We start from the raw sequence: 18282 nt of genomic DNA, 5'->3' as shown, positions 1-18282 counted from the left end.
TAGTTCAGAAAAAATCGAAAGGCTTAAGAAGACCCTGGAATATTTGTATTCTTGTAATGTCTTTAGGTTTAATGATGAAGGGGAAAAGGTCTATAAGAATACAAAAATTGTATGTATCGCTGGTTTTCGCACCACCACCTCTGCCATGTTAATGATGTCAGAAGAATTATTTGAGCAGGAAAAAGATTTACATTTTATTTCATTAGGAAAATTAAATCAGGATTCCTTATAGAAATTATTTATTAAAGTTCGCGCTAGCCAAGACAGCAAAAGTGCAACGGCACATGAAATTAAATACATTCTTGCTAAGTTTGCGTCTATGCAAATTCTTAGACAAAGGTTTAGAAAAAAAGATAATACTTGTGAGGACCAATCTGAAGAAAGTTTAGACTGGACTCTCAGTAATCACCTAGAAGGGCAAGAAAGGGAGAATTTTAAAATAAAATCAGCGAGTCCGATAAATATTACCGATAAAACCTTAGATTAAGCCTTATTATATTTTAATATTCCGGACGAAAGTTCCGTCAGCGCAAAGGATAAAGCTGAAGAACAGGTGCAGCTGTACTATACTACCTATGGTATTTGCGGAAAACTAGAAAGTCAGCTGCAGTGTGAACGTTGCACCACTTTTTTGACGAAAACACAACAAGATCACAAAAACTATATCGAAGCCCTGCTCAAAGCTGAGGATTTAAATCCGAAGGACAGGGTTTTAGAAGTGTGTCGGATGCAAATGAAGTGGTTCACTCAGCTATTTCCTAAAAACGTGCATAGGGTATATATCAAAGATTTCTTGCTCCCTGTAATTCGTCACGAAACCGAAAAAGTACTACCTGAATGGTTTGCTAAAATAGATCATTGTTTCCTTCATCGTATTACGTTATTAGGTTTCCTAATAACATTCCTCCTGTTTGAAAATGCAAAGTGGATGCTGCGAGACACAACACAGTCGAAGGAAGCATTCGTTGGCTAAATTTTAGTTTGCAGCCCAGGGTCCTCCAAAGCAAGAAATTGTTATGACAATGGGCGTGGCACCGCCCACTTTTAAAAGAAGGTAATTTAGATGTTTTGCAAGCTGTAATTTGGCAGTCGTTGAAGATATCATAATGAAATTTGGCAGGAACGTTACTCTTATTACTATATGTATGCTTAATAAAAATTAGCAAAATCGGAGAACGACCACGCCCACTTTTTAAAAAAAATTTTTTTAAGTCAAATTTTAAAAGAAAAGTTAATATCTTTACAGTATATAAGTAAATTATGTCAACATTCAACTCCAGTAATGATATGGTGCAACAAAATACAAAAATATAAGAAAATTTCAAAATGGGCGTGGCTCCGCCCTTTTTCATTTAATTTGTCTAGGATACTTTTAATGCCATAAGTCGAACAAAAATTTACCAATCCTTGTGAAATTCGGTAGAGGCTTGGATTCTAGGACGATAACTGTTTTCTGTGAAAAAGGGCTAAATCGGTTGAAGCCACGCCCAGTTTTTATACACAGTTGACCGTCTGTCCTTACGTTCGGCCGTTAACACGATAACTTGAGCACAAATCGATATATCTTTACTAAACTTAGTTCACGTACTTATCTGAACTCACTTTGTATTGGTGTAAAAAATGGCCGAAATCCGACTATGACCACGCCCACTTTTTCGATATCGAAAATTACGAAATATGAAAAAAATGCCATAATTATATACCAAATACGAAAAAAGGGATGACACATGGTAATTGTATTGGTCTATTGACGCAAAATATAACTTTAGAAAAAAACTTTGTAAAATGGGTGTGACACCTACCATATTAAGTAGAAGAAAATGAAAAAGTTTTGCAGGGCGAAATCAAAAGCCCTTGGAATCTTGGAAGGAATACTGTTCTAGGTATTACATATATAAATAAATTAGCGGTACCCGACAGATGATGTTCTGGATCACCCTGGTCCACATTTTGGTCGACATCTCGAAAACGCCTTCACATATACAACTAAGGGCCATTCCCTTTTAAAACCCTCATTAATACCTTTAATTTGATAACCATATCATACAAACATATTCTAGAGTCACCCCTGGTCCACCTTTATGGCGATATCTCGAAAAGGCGCCCACCTATAGAACTTAGGCCCACGCCCTTTTAAAATACTCATTAACACCTTTCATTAACACTTTTCATTTCGTCGAGGTAAGTGGAAAATTTCTTATATATGTATATCTCCACAAAAAATCATTAATAACTTTTATATTTTTCTATATTTCAGGTTTGATGTCATACGTATATATATTTTATTCTTTACTGTTATTAACTTTACTTTGTATATTGTATATGTATATATTATTGTCAAATACTTACCTAAAGTTTTACGTGCAATGTTTTATTTTTTAGTAGTATTGTTTAGTAGTCATAATAATTTTTTAAGTTTTTATGTATATGGGTGCAAATAGGCCTCCTGGAGAACCGAACACCCGAAAAAATCGGTAACACGTCTATATTACTACCTCACGGGTAGAGCTGTAAAATTAACTGAATAAATAAATCAATAATAACATTGATAGTTTTGCAACTCTACACAAAGGTAGTGTGGAAAAGCAATAAAATAAAATAAAGGTTAATTTTTACTATTAATAATCTTTACTTTTATGTTATTTTCATTATTTACACAGGGGACAGGATGTAAATTTCAGAAGCGAAATGTATAGCGCAAATAGATTTCCTCATAACATTCCTCCTCTTTGAAAACGCAAAGTGGTTGTCGCGAGACAACACGCTACCTAGTCGAAGGAAGCATTAGTTGGCTAAATTGTAATTTGTAACCCAGGGTCCTCCAAAGCAAGAAACGCCATTTCGTCGAGGCAAGTGAAAAATTTCTTATATATGTATATCTCCATAACAAATCATTAATAATTTTTATATTTTTCTATATTTCAGGTTTGATTTTATACGTATATACATATATTTCATTCTTTATTTTCAGGGGGGAAATTCTATGAAGTGATAAAATAAAATGAAATTTAAAACAAAAATTTGTTCAAATGTTTGAAAACTTATTTTCATGTTATCGCATTTTATCGAACGTTAATTGTCCCCCGAGGTACTATTTCCTATTTTAAAACATTGTTAGTTTAATTATAATGGATTAAGCAGTGAAATCACTATAGTTTTAATTTTTATTTTGTATATTGTATATGTATATATTATTGTCAAATACGTGCCTGAAGTTTTAACGTGCAATCTTTTATTTTTGAGTAGTACTGTTTAGTAATCATAATAATTTTTTAAGTTTGTATGTAAATGGGTGCATATAGGCCTCCTGGGCAACCGAACACCCGAAAAAATCGGTAACAAGCCTATATTGCTACCTCACGGGTAGAACTGTAAAATTAACTAAATAAATAAATCAATAATAACATTGACACACAAAGGTGGTGTGGAAAAGCAATAAAATAAAATAAAGTTAAATTTTTACTATTAATAATCTTTATTTTTATTTTATTTCCATTATTTACACAGAGGACAGGATGTAAATTTCAGAAGCGAAGCTAACCGGCACATTTTTCTGCTATATTCACTTCCCTTATCGACGGAGGCGTGTAGCGAAAGTGGTTAAGCAACTGTAGCCTTAAACTGATGAACTGTGATGCATCGATGTGATTTTCTATACATTTGACGTATTCATTACTTTACATTTCTATTACAGATGTATTTTGTCGTGAAAAATGGCGTAATGTTCGCATTGATTTCTTACGTAGTATTCAATATTGCCACGTCATAAGCAACGCTTGTTTAAACGTACGCTGGATCTTATTGATGACGAATTATTGATGATGAAATCTTTAGAATAATAGCGGTATTCTGCGCGTAATAATTCAGGGTAATTTTGATTTACGTTTCACAAAAGTCTGCCAGAAAATCGAGTTTTTAGGAAATTCCTAGTATCAAATTATAATGCAAATATATTCTAACAAACCTTTTACTAAAAGTTATATGCCTAACGGAAAAATTCGAGAGCAATTATAAGTTCAAGTATATAATTTTTAAACTAAGGTTTTCAACTCTCCTGCAAAGTTTAAACCGTGCCAATTTTTGAAATAGGTAAGGTAGGTTTTTCAAAAGCGATGATCTCGAATTTAATCGTATATTAACTTACGAAAAGCGATGATGTTAAAACAAAATATTTTAGGAATACTAATAAAATATTCGTTACTAGATCCCGTATTGACGTCAGTTACAGTCGTAGTTAGTGCGATTCTACTATAAACGACGTATAGTTTACCAACGCAGCTATCATCAAACATGAAAACGCCCACTTTACCGTTCTATCGCCCTCGTCAGCCGACACTGTTCCCATAAAAGCTCTATGAAATTGCTTGAGGTATATTTTTTGTAAAGAAATTTCCTACTAGAAATTTTTATAAATTGTACTTATGTTAGACTCTAAAAAGGTTAGCGCAAATGTTCCCCAAACAAGCGCATATCACTAGCTGATGTGAGGGCGGAATGGCCTATAATGTTTAATGTGAGATGTCCGTGCTAGTACCTTAATGGTGCTTGTTACCGAGACAAACCGGATCTATATCCATCCGGCAAAGCACCACCAACATCGATAATACTTCCCAAAACCTTCGTGGGGTGTCCTTATCGCCTTATCGCGACAACTGCAACAACATGAATCTAAATCCACAACAACATTCATCTAATAAGCAGGCGTACCGGCAATATCACTTAATAACCCGATTGTCACCTGGGAATCAAGTTGAACTTGACTCGCTTAAACTCTTCGACATTCTAGTTTTGCTACGGCAGCAAGTCGCTGGGTAATACCCAGTTTGCTAGTATGAACTATTGTGGGTCGGAAAAGGGAAAGCTTTTATAAATAAAGAACAGGCAACAACCTACACAGAAGTTTCGCTAACGATGGATGTCCGGATTAAGTAGAACAAAGTACTGCTACAACAACAATAATCACAACAAACAAGCAAGAAGAAATTAAGGTCATACGATACTCGGGTCTACCTACCAAAGAGTTCATATGTGTTATATTTTTATTTTGCACCAACAAGAACCAAGATCATCACTGGATTAGCAATATGCACTTTAAGAGTCTCATTATATTAACACATTTTACCGGTAACAAGAATACAGAATCACGTTACTTACATACATATACCAATTATTCCGAGCCTGTGTCAAACAACTAACGGTTTTTAATAGCTATTGTTTAATATTTACTTATTTATAATATAAAACCATGACCATCGAACTGGTCGGCAAAGCAACGGTAAGAATTGTTCAGTTACCTTAGAAACTTCAATATTATGAATGGAAGCGTAAAAGGTTTCAATAATCAATGATTGCCGCCGAAGCAATAGGAAGAAATAACAAACAAGGCAGGCCCCTCCCCCCAAATGCTGTAATATCAAAATATCAAACTAATCAAGGTTGCCTTCGGTTGCCTAAGTAATTTTTGAAAGGAGTATACAAAATATTTCAACTTTTTTTCATTTCAAAGCAAAACTTTTTTGTAAATATTCACTTCATACTTATACAGATATATTTTGCTAACGGAATATCATTTTTTGTGATTATTCGAAAGTGTCATCGAAATAATTCTGTTAAATAAATGGTATCACCGCGAAAGTCATCATCGGCATTGAGCCTCATACCAGAGGAACGTGCCAAATTGCTACCGTAAGTTCAACTTATTTCAATATTTCATTCCACTTATGGCCGTTTACCCAATAGGGTTTCCACAAAAAGCTGTGAAAGCCTCTACTCGAATACGTCCAGCTCGAAAGGTTCGGTAAATAATCTATTTCGTCGCAAAAACTTTAGTGGTGGAGGTGGAAACCTGGGTCGACACGCTACTTTGATACCGACAAACACGGAGGTGCGTCAACGAGTTTTATCAGCTCGACGTCTACGAATTAAAACATTTCAAAATCAATTGGCTGATGCGCAGCAAACGATTGCGGTATGAGCACAATTTTTTAATTCGAATATCAGTTTGTTTTTATTTGTATGTTTGTCATTTGCAGGATCTGGCTCATGAAAATCGCATATTACGAACATTGCATAAACGTCAGGACTCTGCTTTGGCCAAATATGAATCAACTAATGCTGAGCTACCAAAACTTCTACACTCTCACGCTGAGGAGTTGCGCGTCTGGCAAACAAAGTATCGCAACCTACAACAAATCAATAAGGAACTAGAGCACAAGCTCAAAGCAAAAGAGTCTATCATACTCACCTTAAGCGATCAAAACAAATACTACAGTCAGCTAAATAAGGACAGGTGGGCAACAAAATTTAAAAAAATCCATTTCCTTCAGGAGAATTTTTCAATGGAATCATCTTTCGACTTTGTCCGTCAGTAAGACTTATACCAGTCTCAGATCATTACCGTTGATAAAACTCTTCATTTTTCAATTGCTCACTCAGCTCAAAGCGATTAAAAGCTGAAATTTGGACCTGGGGTACATCACATCTCCATCCCATTAGCACTAAGGAGTGTTCCCTCTATAACTTCATAAGAGTTATCATGTCCGATTAATGTTCCGGTTGGAACTGGACTTTCTTGAAACCTTGCTTCAATCGCTGGATTTTCTGATAGAATTTTCCATTATTCTTATCAGTCACCATCTCAAGCTCCCCTGTTTCACGTTGTTGGTTCTATAACCGCAAAAACACTCCTCGATGGTTTAGGAGAGTGTTGCGAATGTGAGGAGTCCTTTGTCAAACATGAATTCCGAACGCTCTGGTACTAGCCAGACTGCCTCGGAAACGATTTCTTTGATCTCTTGAATGTTTGGGTCTGAGAATTTTATGCGCCTCTTGTCACGTGCATGTTTTACCGCGAAAATACTCTTAGCCCCTTAACTTCTGCAGCTCACACATGCACGTATTTCGTTTTTACATTTTCACTTCCTTACAAAGTACTTATCTACCGTAACAAACGTTCATATGCACCGAACCTTTCGTCCGCGCGCAGCTTGGGCCTGAACGGTGGGACAGTTCGATGCGACGGATCGCAGTGAGTGCGAAATATACTCCCACTGATCTCCCGAGATGATAAAGTATCAGCTTGACTGATACAAAACGATGGTACGAACCGATATTGTACCCATTTCGAGTGCACATGTTCAAAACCCAGAAGCCATGCTTAATGCGAACTTTATTCGAATTGACCAACATTTTCACGACTGGCGATAGCTTAGCCAATCCAGCTTAATCGTCTCAGGTTCTTGATATTCGTTTATCTTATTTAAATTAACTTAAAAATATTAAAATTTTACAGAAACCTAGAGGAACGTCAACGTTTGTCCGAGAAACTGGAGAAGTTGGAAACGCGTTTGCAGGAGAAGGATAATGATATGAAATTACTAGCGCGAAGAGTGCAAATTGAAACGAAGAATTTTAAGCAACAAATATTGACAGAACAGAAACGCACTAAAGACGCACTGCTTAAGTTGGAAAAGGCGCGATTGGAGTTGTCAGGATATCGGAAACTAGACGAATTGGGCGTAAGTCACCGTTATCATTGTATATTTTTGTATCTATATTTCGCGTATTTCAAATAAGGAAAAGTTCTCTGCGCTGACAACGGGGCGACGCAAACCAAACCCAGTTGAAGAATCGAAATTAGAAAAGGATTTGGAGCGCATCTTGGCAGATGGAGATTTAGACGACAGCGAAAAAAATGCAGAACCAGACTTTCACAGTAACCGTTCAACAAAAAGTCCAAATAATCTTAAACTGGAAACACCTCTAGATTATATAAATCGTAAGACAAGTTCGTCTCATATGGCAATGGCTAAATTGCGCAAGACACGGCAGGAAGGCAGTGGACTTAAACCCGTAATTAAACAACAAAAAACATTCCCTCGACCTCCAGCACAAATGCAACGGAATCAAAAGAAATCACAACAAAAGGATAACCAGATTGATGAACGTCTTGCTGCAATAACGGATTACGAAGATGATTATGAGAATGAACTCCGAATTGACGAATGTCAAGAACTGAGCGAACGTCATCATAACAATAATAGGGGGCGACAGTACGCTAACATAGAAAGTGGTGATAATGAGCTTGAAGAAGATGAAGAGGAGGATGGTGAGGAGGAAGAAATATCTACTAATGGCGATTCTAATCGAAAGGTCGAGGATGAAGTTGTATCGCGTGGGACATACAACGCCGAATTTTTGAGAGAAGAACAAGAACTGGAGAGCATAAACGGCGACGACGACGGCGATGAGGATGATGATGATCAGGATGCTGTAAGTTGTAATTTTTTTAGGAAAGTGATATTACTGAAGCTGCAAAGTATGTTTGTTGTCTCCCTTGCCCATCGCCAATGTGGTTGTTGTTGTAGCAGTGCTTGGCCTCATCTCATAGGTGCGACCGCTCCCAAACTCTCATGAATGTCCTCTAACGGGAGTACAAAGAAACGTGCACTTTCAACAGTGGTGGATCATAGTGTTAGAGGCGTTGGTTCCACATTGCAATTGAAGAGATGGTTGGTGTCATGTGGGGACACATTACAAGCAGGACATACATTTTGCAACAGGTAACAGGAGGGATGTAGGTGTTGATGATTTCTATTTGCATCGCCTGACGGGACAGATATGCCTTGACGTTCCAGGACACTGTCCCTGTCAAATTGATTATATTGCGGTGGGTGATAAACGCGAGACCGCCTCCTTTTCCGGTCTCGAGATCTTTTCTGTGGACGTTATACCCAGAGGTCTGCAAAGCAGATTTTGCTGTGAGTTAGCAATACGGATCATCTAGCAAAGTGGCACCGTCCAAGGCAGGAGCTGCATTAGGCAGATGTCGCAAACATATATCTTCTGTGTTGGCAAACGGTGGCAAAAGGTGGTAGGGACTAAGAGTCTGTTAAGGCCCAGACTTGGGCGTAAACAGCACTGAGCAACAAAAGATTCGTAAAAGTTACGAGGACGTGGGGATTTTGGGTCTAGCCCAGAACATCCTGTCCGGTGTAACCATCCCTTACACGTTGTACACAGACCCCAGCGGGTTAGGGGTCAGAATATACCCGCGGTAGGTATGCCTATCGTAAGAGGCGACTAAAAGACTGTAGCGCAACCCTTCAGGTTGCCAACGCAATATATAGCTTCTCCAAATCCAATTGTCAATCTCACCTATCCGCGGCGAATCCTGTTCAACGAACAGACGAGGCTCTGACGACCTCAAGCATCTCATGGAACTTAGGGGTAGGGAGGGAAATGGCCTGAAGGTTTAATGTGGCCACATACATCGTTCCCGAGATGGTGGGGCTAGCACCTCAATGGTACCGGAGCGTACCGGATCTGTATCCGGCAAAGGACCATCACATCGATAACACTCCCCAAAGCCTTCGTGGAGCAACCTTATCGCTACAACAACAAACAAAAACAACAACGTGGCACACAGCCAAGAGTGTAACCGTCCTAAAAAGATTCTTTTACGGCAAAGGCAGCAAAACCAAACCCCCCAACGGGTTTCATCGCGCCATGTTGCCAGGTCGCAAACCCAAATCATCAGGCTACCCCAATGCTTGCCCAAGGGCGCCCAGTCCCAAGGCCACAACAGCAATTGCGTCCTGGCCTTCCACAACCTAGGCGTAGTCACCCCTCACTTACCCCTAGAGTGGCGGCGTCACCCCCCATGCACTTCAGAATTCTGCAGTTCAACTGTAATGGACTAACTGGGAAGATTACGGAGATAGTCGATTTCATGAAGCGGCACAACATCCGCATTGCTGCGATTCAAGAGACTAAACTCACAGCAAGATCTGCATTGCAGACCTGCTCTGGTTATAATGTCCACAGGAAAGACCGCGAGAGCGGAAATGGAGGCGGCCTCGCGTTTATTATACACCACTCTGTGCAATATCATATATTTGATCCTGGCATCGACCGCAGTGACAATGTCTTAGAACGTCAAGGCCTATCTGTCCGGTCAGGCGATGCAAATCTAGAAATCATCAACATCTACATCCCTCCTGCCACCTGTTGCCCCAGTGGATACCGCCCTAATATCGAGGCCTTACTCACTGGCAACAATCGCATTATCTTAGGCGATTTCAATGCGGCGGATCAAATAGACGAAACGACGTTCTGCACAATAAACGGAGACGCCCCCACACGTATGGTAGGAAGCTGTCATAGCTCGCCAGATATCTCAATCGTGAGCGCAGAACTCGTAAACTGCGTCAACTGGCAGCCGATGGTAACATTGGCATCCGACCACCTGCCCATACTTATTTCGTTCGAGCGTACCGCCGACTTCATCGTCACCGAAAAACGCTCTTTCATAAACTTCAAAAAAGGAAAGTGGGAAGAATATAAATCTGCAACAGACAGCAGCTTTGCTGCCCTCCCTATCCCGACTGATGCCCGCCAAGGGGAGCGTGCCTTCCGTAAGGTCATTGAATCCGCCTCGGCACATTTCATTCCCGCCGGGAGAATTCCCGAAATCCGGCCCCACTTCCCGGCGGAGGCCGCGAGCTTAGCGAGGGAACGCGACCTTATAAGACAGCTCGATCCAGGCGACCCCCAAATAAGGGATATAAACCAACGCATCAGATTGCTTGTGGACGAACACAAGCGGGCGAAATGGGAAGAGCACCTAAGAGGTTGTAACCTCTCTACCGGTGTAGGTAAACTTTGGTCCACCGTAAAGTCCCTATCGAATCCGACTAAGCACAAAGACAAAGTTTCCATCGCCTTTGGCGATAAGGTGCTGTCGGATGCGAAAAAATGCGCGAGCGCTTTCTGCCGACAATATATAATGCATCCTACGGTCGACAAAGATAGACGGAGAGCCAATAGACACGCACGTAAACACAAACTCAGCGCGTCACCAATTACCATCACCGCTAGAGAGGTTGAGGACGCCATTGGTCGTGCTAAACCATCCAAAGCAGTGGGCCCAGACGGCATAGCCATGCCGATGCTTAAAAACCTAGGGAAAGAGGGTTTCAAATATTTGGCACATGTCTTCAACCTGTCTCTTTCCACCTTTGTCATACCCGAGAAATGGGAAATAGCCAAGGTGGTCCCGCTACTAAAGCCTGGGAAACCAGCTAACGTAGGTGAGTCATATCGTCCGATATCTCTCCTATCGCCAGTGGCAAAGACGCTTGAAGCCATTTTGCTCCCTTATTTCCAAGCACATTTGCAGCTAGCCCCTCATCAGCATGGCTTCAGAAAACTCCATAGCACTACCTCCGCGCTAAATGTCATTAGCACCCAGATAAATTGCGGTTTGAATCAATATCCCCACCATAGAACAGTACTCGTAGCGTTAGACCTATCAAAAGCTTTTGATACGGTCAACCATGGCTCGTTACTGCAAGACCTGGAAGGGGCCACCCTTCCCCCATGTCTTAAAAGGTGGACCGCAAATTATCTGGGTGGTCGGCAGGCATCGGTGCAATTCAGAAACGAAACATCAAAACAAAGGAGAATTAAACAAGGGGTGCCACAGGGTGGTGTCCTATCCCCGCTTTTGTTTAATTTCTACATATCTAAGCTACCTTCACCACCGGAAGGAGTCACAATCGTTTCCTACGCCGATGACTGCACAATAATGGCCACAGGCCCAGGCCCAAAGATCGATGAGCTATGCAATAAAATAAACGGCTATCTCCCTGATCTCTCCAGTTTTTTCACCTCGCGAAACCTGACATTGTCACCGACTAAATCTTCCGCGACCTTATTTACAACATGGACGCCCCAAATGTCGACCATATTGAACATCCACGTCGATGGCACTACGCTACCGACTGTCCTACACCCCAAAATCTTGGGTGTGACGTTTGATCAGGATCTACATTTTGGTGCGCACGCAACCGCAATTGTTCCAAGAATTCAGAGCCGTAATAAAATCCTCAAATTCCTTGCTGGCAGTACCTGGGGAAAAGATAAAGAAACGCTCTTCACCACATACAAAGCAATTAGCCAGCCGATTACGTGCTACGCGTCACCCATTTGGTCGCCAAGCCTAAAAACCACCCACTGGAAGAAACTACAGGCCTGCCAAAATACTGCTCTCAGAATCGCCACGGGCTGTCTTCTTATGTCCCCAGAACACCATCTGCATAATGAGGCGAGAATACTCCCCATCAGGGAGAGAAATGAGATGCTGACCAAACAGTTTCTGTTGAATACCCAGAAACCTGGGCATCCCAACAGACATCTGATTGACGAACCAGCACCGCCTAGGGGCCTAAGGAGTCATCTCCGTAAGCATTTTGAGGAAATACGGCACCTGAGAAGCCAGCCGTATGAAGCGGTAAAACACAAGCAGGTCCTTGGTGAACTCCATAGACAGGCGTCGGACCTTTATGTCGGGAATTGCCCGGTGAATCCAGTACTTGATGAAAAATATCCAGAACTCGCAGAAGAGGAACGCATACTCCCCAGGGAAACGCGTGTCACTCTTGCTCAACTTCGTTCTGGATACTGTAACAGGTTAAACTCTTACCTATCCAGAATCAACCCCGACATACAAAATGTATGCCCTGCTTGCAATGTGTCCCCACATGACACCAACCATCTCTTTAATTGTAATGTGGAACCAACGCCTCTAACACCCCTTTCCTTATGGTCCACCCCTGTTGGAACGGCAAGTTTCCTTGGACTCCCGTTAGAGGATATTGATGACAATTTGTGATCGGTCGCTGCTATTAGGTGGGGCGAGCATTGCTACAACAACAACAACAACTGGAAGGATGACAAATTGTTGGAGGGGCGCAACAAATTAAATGGGGTTACACTGAAATAACAGCCATTGGTCAAGAAAAAACCAGAGTCGCTGCGGTACATAGACCCGGCTACCTTGTGAAGCGTCCAACGTGGTCGTATAAATAGTTTCCGAGATGATCGGGCTTGTACCTGAATGGTACTTGCGACCGGCGAGTACCTGATCTATGTACATCCGGCAAAGGACCATCAACATCGATAACACTTCGGGAGTGTCGTTAGCGCAACGAAAACAAAAACGCCAAGGAATTACGTAAAATATCAAGGTTTTTATGTTTCACACTTTTTATTTCAAAAACGTTTACAATGGACACAAGAACTACATGTTTAAAAATCACTCCTCGGAGGCCGGAGAAGCCACCCAAAAACCCCTGCTAGGAGTAACTGTACAACAATTTCATCCGAAGAGATATTAATCTTTGTCAACCCTTTTTAAGAAAGAAGTACCCAACTGTTTGCTGGGTATCAACCTGCAACCATACAAACAGAAATGCTTTAAAATACGTATTTCGTATTTTATATATAGGACTACCTATGTCCACTTAACCTGCTCATGGATTTTGCATCACCGATTTCGCTGAAATTTTGACAGCTCCAGAAAGAGCTCTTCCCGTAGAGTATCTGATTCATAAGTGGCAAAGGGCCGTGACAAAGATAATCTATGGAGAGACTCTGGTGTAACCCGTTTAATGTTGAGCATGGAATCGACAGTGATTTTTATTAATAATGAACGCATATTGTATATTTATTTAACTTTAATTCCAATACTTCATAATTTTCTCTTACAGGGCTGCGATACCGCGAAAAAGACATCACACATGAAAGAGGAAATATCCAGCATCCGTAAACAAATTTCTCATGACTACAAGGAACGTGAAGCGTTTCTCGATACATTTTGCCGCCAAGCCAATAATGTTGTTCTACAAGATGAAACACCAAAAAAACAACGCAACAACAAATCCTTAGGCCATAACTTACCAAGTAGTCGTAAAAACAAATTACTACAAGCGCTTAAAGCTATTGATGATAATAAAAGCCAGGACTAATTCAAATATCAGTTATAGAATTCTCTCGTTTGCGCACATTTATTAGAGAGAAAAATATTTGCCGAGTGGTATTTGCAGTGTTACTTTTACGATTTGCAAATACAAATTATCTATATTTTAGGTATTGTACAATTTTCATTGATATTTTCGTATTACGTATATAAAAAACTTACAATAGCGCAAATGTATTTTATAACATACATGCATTTACAATGTACATAAATACTTCAAGTTGCTTGCGATTCTTGCTTTTTACGCATTTTACTTATAGCGCGTGAAACTTTTTTCCTGACTTCTTTTTCACGTTTAATTTTTCTCATTTCTTCCAAACGCTTTTGTGCACGGAACTGCTTAAGACGTAACTTAGTTTCTATTCTATCATGTTTACGTTTCTCTCTGTAATTGGTTTCAATCATTTTCATCATCTTGGCAACTTTTTGTTCGTGAGGCGAACGTATCACAGCAATGCGTTCCATCTCTTTCACTTTATCAGTGGGTCCCAATTTCGGTTTGTCCTTGTACGGTAAAGCGCGTTGTAAAGCTTTGGGTATTGCAAGTGGCTTGAATACTTTCGGTTCTCGTTTTATGTCAGTATATTGACTATCCGGTTGAGCGTCATTACGAATATTTCGTTCACGCTTCAATTGGCCCAAAGTTTTCATTCCTTGCCACTGTGATTTCTGTTCTGCTGGTAATAAAAGAGATGTTATGGGCGCATAAAAACGTTGTATATCTACACGGAACCATGTCCTACAGAAAACAATATCGCTCAGGAGTATTTTATCTTCGAAAGTAGCACGAAATGAGCCTTCTGGTTCATGACACGCTTTCTTTATTTGTCCACGTATACCGGAAACAGTTTTGATTTTAGCTCCTATAAATTTGGCTACTTCAAGTGCGGTGTTGAACATGCCTTTAATAAATGCGGATTTTTTATAAATTTTAAAAGGGTGTCCAACCAACTTTAATTTTTTCATTATTTGAGTAGATTTGTCCAATTCGCTAACACTTCCTGTGGCCGCAATTCGAAATCCAAGTCTTTTCATTTCATCTAAGTCGTGACGAACTGTTTGCAATGCTAAGAAGCCAGTATTTTGGGGTGTAATAGGACCCCAGAAAGTCATGCTGCAAGTTACATGGTTTGGTGTATATTTGAGATATCGATGCCGAAAGTTATCTTCTATTTTCGCATATATGGGTACAGTCTGAAAGCGACGCCACCCTAATGATATAATCAACGGATCTCCTGTCTTAAGTATTTTTTTGTACCAACGATGTTTTTTTACTTTGCAGTTGACATAACCAATATTTTCCTCAGTCAAATTTAATCCACCAATTAATACTGGATAGCTTGGATCAAAGTTTTCTATAAATTCCGCTGCTATAGCTCGAAAGCCTATCAGAATAAAATTAGCATAAGTTGGTTTGAGCCAATTACAATTTATCATAGAAATTACTTACCCAAACGTACATAAAGTCCCGGACGAAATCCTTCAATTTGTATACGCAACAGTGGATCAAGATTGGAAAATTCCGTTTTATTCAATTCCGATTGTTTTTCAACATCTGCCTTTAAAGCTTCATAATAATCATGATCGCCTTTAATACGACCATCATCTTCCTTTGATCCATCGTTGTTATCATATTCTGCATCAAATTTAGCTTTGAGTTTAAGTTTTTTAGCCATCAGTTCGGCTTTTGTAAGATTATCTTCCTCAACTCGCGTCATCCGACGTTTCCGTGTATTTTCAGCAGAATTTTCATTGGGCGCGATTTCCATTCCTATATCTTTTGAATCAGTTTTCTGATTATTTCCGTGGTGTTTCTCGCCAGTTTCGAGATCTTCAAAGTCGCCATATACTTCGCTTTCAGCATCACTTAAATCATCTAAACGCAACAAAGTTTCAGCATCCTCTGAGGCCTTCCATTTGCCAGTAACAAAACAATTTTTCAAAACTGTTTTATTTTTTTCCTCCAGCCAGTTGCGTGCACCGGAGTAGTCCTCAAAAAAACAGTTTTCCATTTTATCCCTGATATCTTTATCTCTCTGTAAATCGTTCTGCTTTTTAGCTACCACTTTAAAAAGTCCGCCTAATTCTTCCTCTGAGTCTGAATCTTTAATACTTTCTTTGTCATTATTATTTTTCTATAATACAAAATTTTTAAAAAGCATTTTGAAATGATATTTTCCATACGAATTCAAGAACTTTATAAACCTAATTTAAACGTTTATCAATAATCCGTTATCTTTATAAACCGTTTTTACGTACCTTGCTTTCATTTTGCATATAACAACCGTAAACTAATCGCATAACATTCTTTGCCTCAGAATGACGCTGCAAATAAGATTCACGCGCTTTTTGCGCTAAGTTTTCCTTCCAACTCAAACTATTGGCAAGCATTTTCTCTTCCTCTTGATCACTATCTGCACTTTGTTGTTCGCTGTCACCCTCCCCGGTATGTTTTCCTTTGGATTTCAGTTCACTCACATTTTGATATTCACCATCATCTGAAGAGTTATTATCACTTTCTGGCTGCTCATCCTCGCTGTCTTCACCACGCCAGTCATCATCGCTAAATTCTCCACCACTTTTAAAGCTAGTGTCATCCTCATCATCCAAACCAGAATCATCCTATAGTAACATATAATTTATTTAAAAATAATAAAAAAAATTTAATTGTTGTTCACCTCTTCATTCGCATCTTGTTCTTCATCCAAATCGCTATCTTCTTTAAAATCTTTCGACTTTATTGCAGTGCCGTCAGAAAATAGCCTGAACTCTTGTTCCTCTATTTGCATATCTACGGTTTGTTTTTTATCTATTATCTTGCTTACTAGTTGCTCCTGCTCGGCAGCTTCGGCCGTCTTTTCTTTGTGGCTGTGCGATCCCTGCAGCTCTATATAAACTGCATCTTTATCGTAAACAATACCGCCAACACCTGACATAGGCGCATACAATAATCTCTCTTTCTCCAATAGACTGCGTTTTTTCTCTGTGCCAGGTAATGGACAAGGATCGGGTATTACACTTAACTCCTCTATTCTTGCATCACCCATTCCAGCAATGTGAACCATATTCTCTTGTTTGATTGGTACACCACGTACGTAACCATATAGAACAATCTCCCTATCGCATTTGGGATTGCGCCGTATAGTGTCCGTATTGGTTACATCCTCAACGCGATCAACAAGCAAATAACTATGAGCACCTCGCCATGATAACGGCCTAAACTTCATTACGGATATAAAGCGCCCCAAATTTTTTACTTCATTGCGCAAATATTCGCCGTGTAACAAACCAGATAAGTAAAACAATTTGGCACCATCATAAACTTCCGTCCAAAACCGATGTTTTAATTCCTTCTTCCGTTTCCGTAATTGTTTTGGATTTTTGATCATATCTAGATGCGTAAGAACGCCCATAATTTTTGGCATACCATGAACTTGACAAATGTTTAGAAATTCAAAGATTTCCATTTCGAATCCGTAACTAGCATCGCATAAAAGCAAAACCAAATCAGCACATTTGGCTATATCGATCATTGAATTGATATCATTGTTGCATTCCAAAAGTGTGATGCGTCGCTTCTTCGATGTAACAATGGTGATGGGTCCACGTATATCCGTTACATTTGTTCGTGTAAAATTCTTTATCAGATTGTTTATTAACGTGGTTTTCCCTACTTTCGGAGGACCCACAACCGCTATTAGCACAGGTGGGGGTTCGTCAGGTGTCTGGTCGACGACCGGAATGTGTTGTTTTTTAGCTGTCAAGTCTTCTTTGCGTCGGAAATTGCGCTCAGCGCGTTGAGCAGAGTTAATGGCAAATGCCTTTGGATTCCTTTGACGAGCGCTAAGGCTGAGATCTTTTGTGTTACCTGAATCCTTTTTAGCTTTATTTTTTTTCTTTTCGGCCTTCACTCCTGATTGTCTTGCTCTGTGAGACTTTCTCTTGTCCATTCCTTCCTCGTCTGGCATGATATAAGTAAATAAGTACCATAAACAAAATTTCTTTGCACACGTGCGAGTGGGAGAAGTAAAGATATAGGGATGGCATATTATTATCAACAATTGTAGATCTATATCGATCCCTTGTCAAAAGAAATGTGAGCACTAATAAAGGTTGAACAGCGCTCTTCATCATTGTTTACTCTATAGTTTGGCAGCTTAATTCGAGGTTATGTTGCGAATAGAGTGGAAGGCACTCGCAGGCCGTGAAAATAGGCACTCGAATGAAGTGGAATGAAGAACAGTAGGAAGACCAGAGTTGCATTGGATCAATCATTGTATCAATATTAAAGATAAATTTGGAAAATATAATTAAATACTTGAGTATAAGCAAACATTTTCTTTCAATTACTGCAATTAAGGTGTCCTAGATGCTATATATTCCAAAATTATAACATTTTATGTCTGTTTAAAAATTTAACTTCAATTCCCCTAAGATTTCCGTAATATGGCCATTAGTGGTGT

General features: G+C 39.7%; 2 protein-coding genes across 2 annotated transcripts; one reads left to right on the top strand and one right to left on the bottom strand.

The window, feature by feature from the left end:
• Positions 1–5358: 5358 nt before the first annotated feature.
• On the top strand, positions 5359–13971 carry LOC137253507 (lebercilin). The gene is made up of 7 exons (XM_067790533.1): positions 5359–5685; positions 5740–5968; positions 6033–6289; positions 7009–7028; positions 7270–7517; positions 7576–8271; positions 13551–13971. The coding sequence occupies exons 1-7, from the start codon at positions 5618–5620 to the stop codon at positions 13806–13808; spliced, it is 1776 nt and encodes a 591-aa protein (XP_067646634.1). The 5' UTR covers positions 5359–5617; the 3' UTR covers positions 13809–13971.
• LOC137253506 (ribosome biogenesis protein BMS1 homolog) lies at positions 13806–17875 on the bottom strand. Its single transcript, XM_067790532.1, has 4 exons — positions 16498–17875; positions 16079–16441; positions 15270–15954; positions 13806–15204 (listed from the first exon to the last, which is right to left on the bottom strand). The coding sequence occupies exons 1-4, from the start codon at positions 17785–17787 to the stop codon at positions 14036–14038; spliced, it is 3507 nt and encodes a 1168-aa protein (XP_067646633.1). The 5' UTR covers positions 17788–17875; the 3' UTR covers positions 13806–14035.
• Positions 17876–18282: the final 407 nt, after the last annotated feature.

The sequence above is a fragment of the Eurosta solidaginis genome, chromosome 5, assembly GCF_040869045.1.
Source record: "Eurosta solidaginis isolate ZX-2024a chromosome 5, ASM4086904v1, whole genome shotgun sequence".
Classification (NCBI taxonomy): domain Eukaryota; kingdom Metazoa; phylum Arthropoda; class Insecta; order Diptera; family Tephritidae; genus Eurosta; species Eurosta solidaginis.
This window is presented reverse-complemented; position numbering and strand designations above follow the sequence as displayed.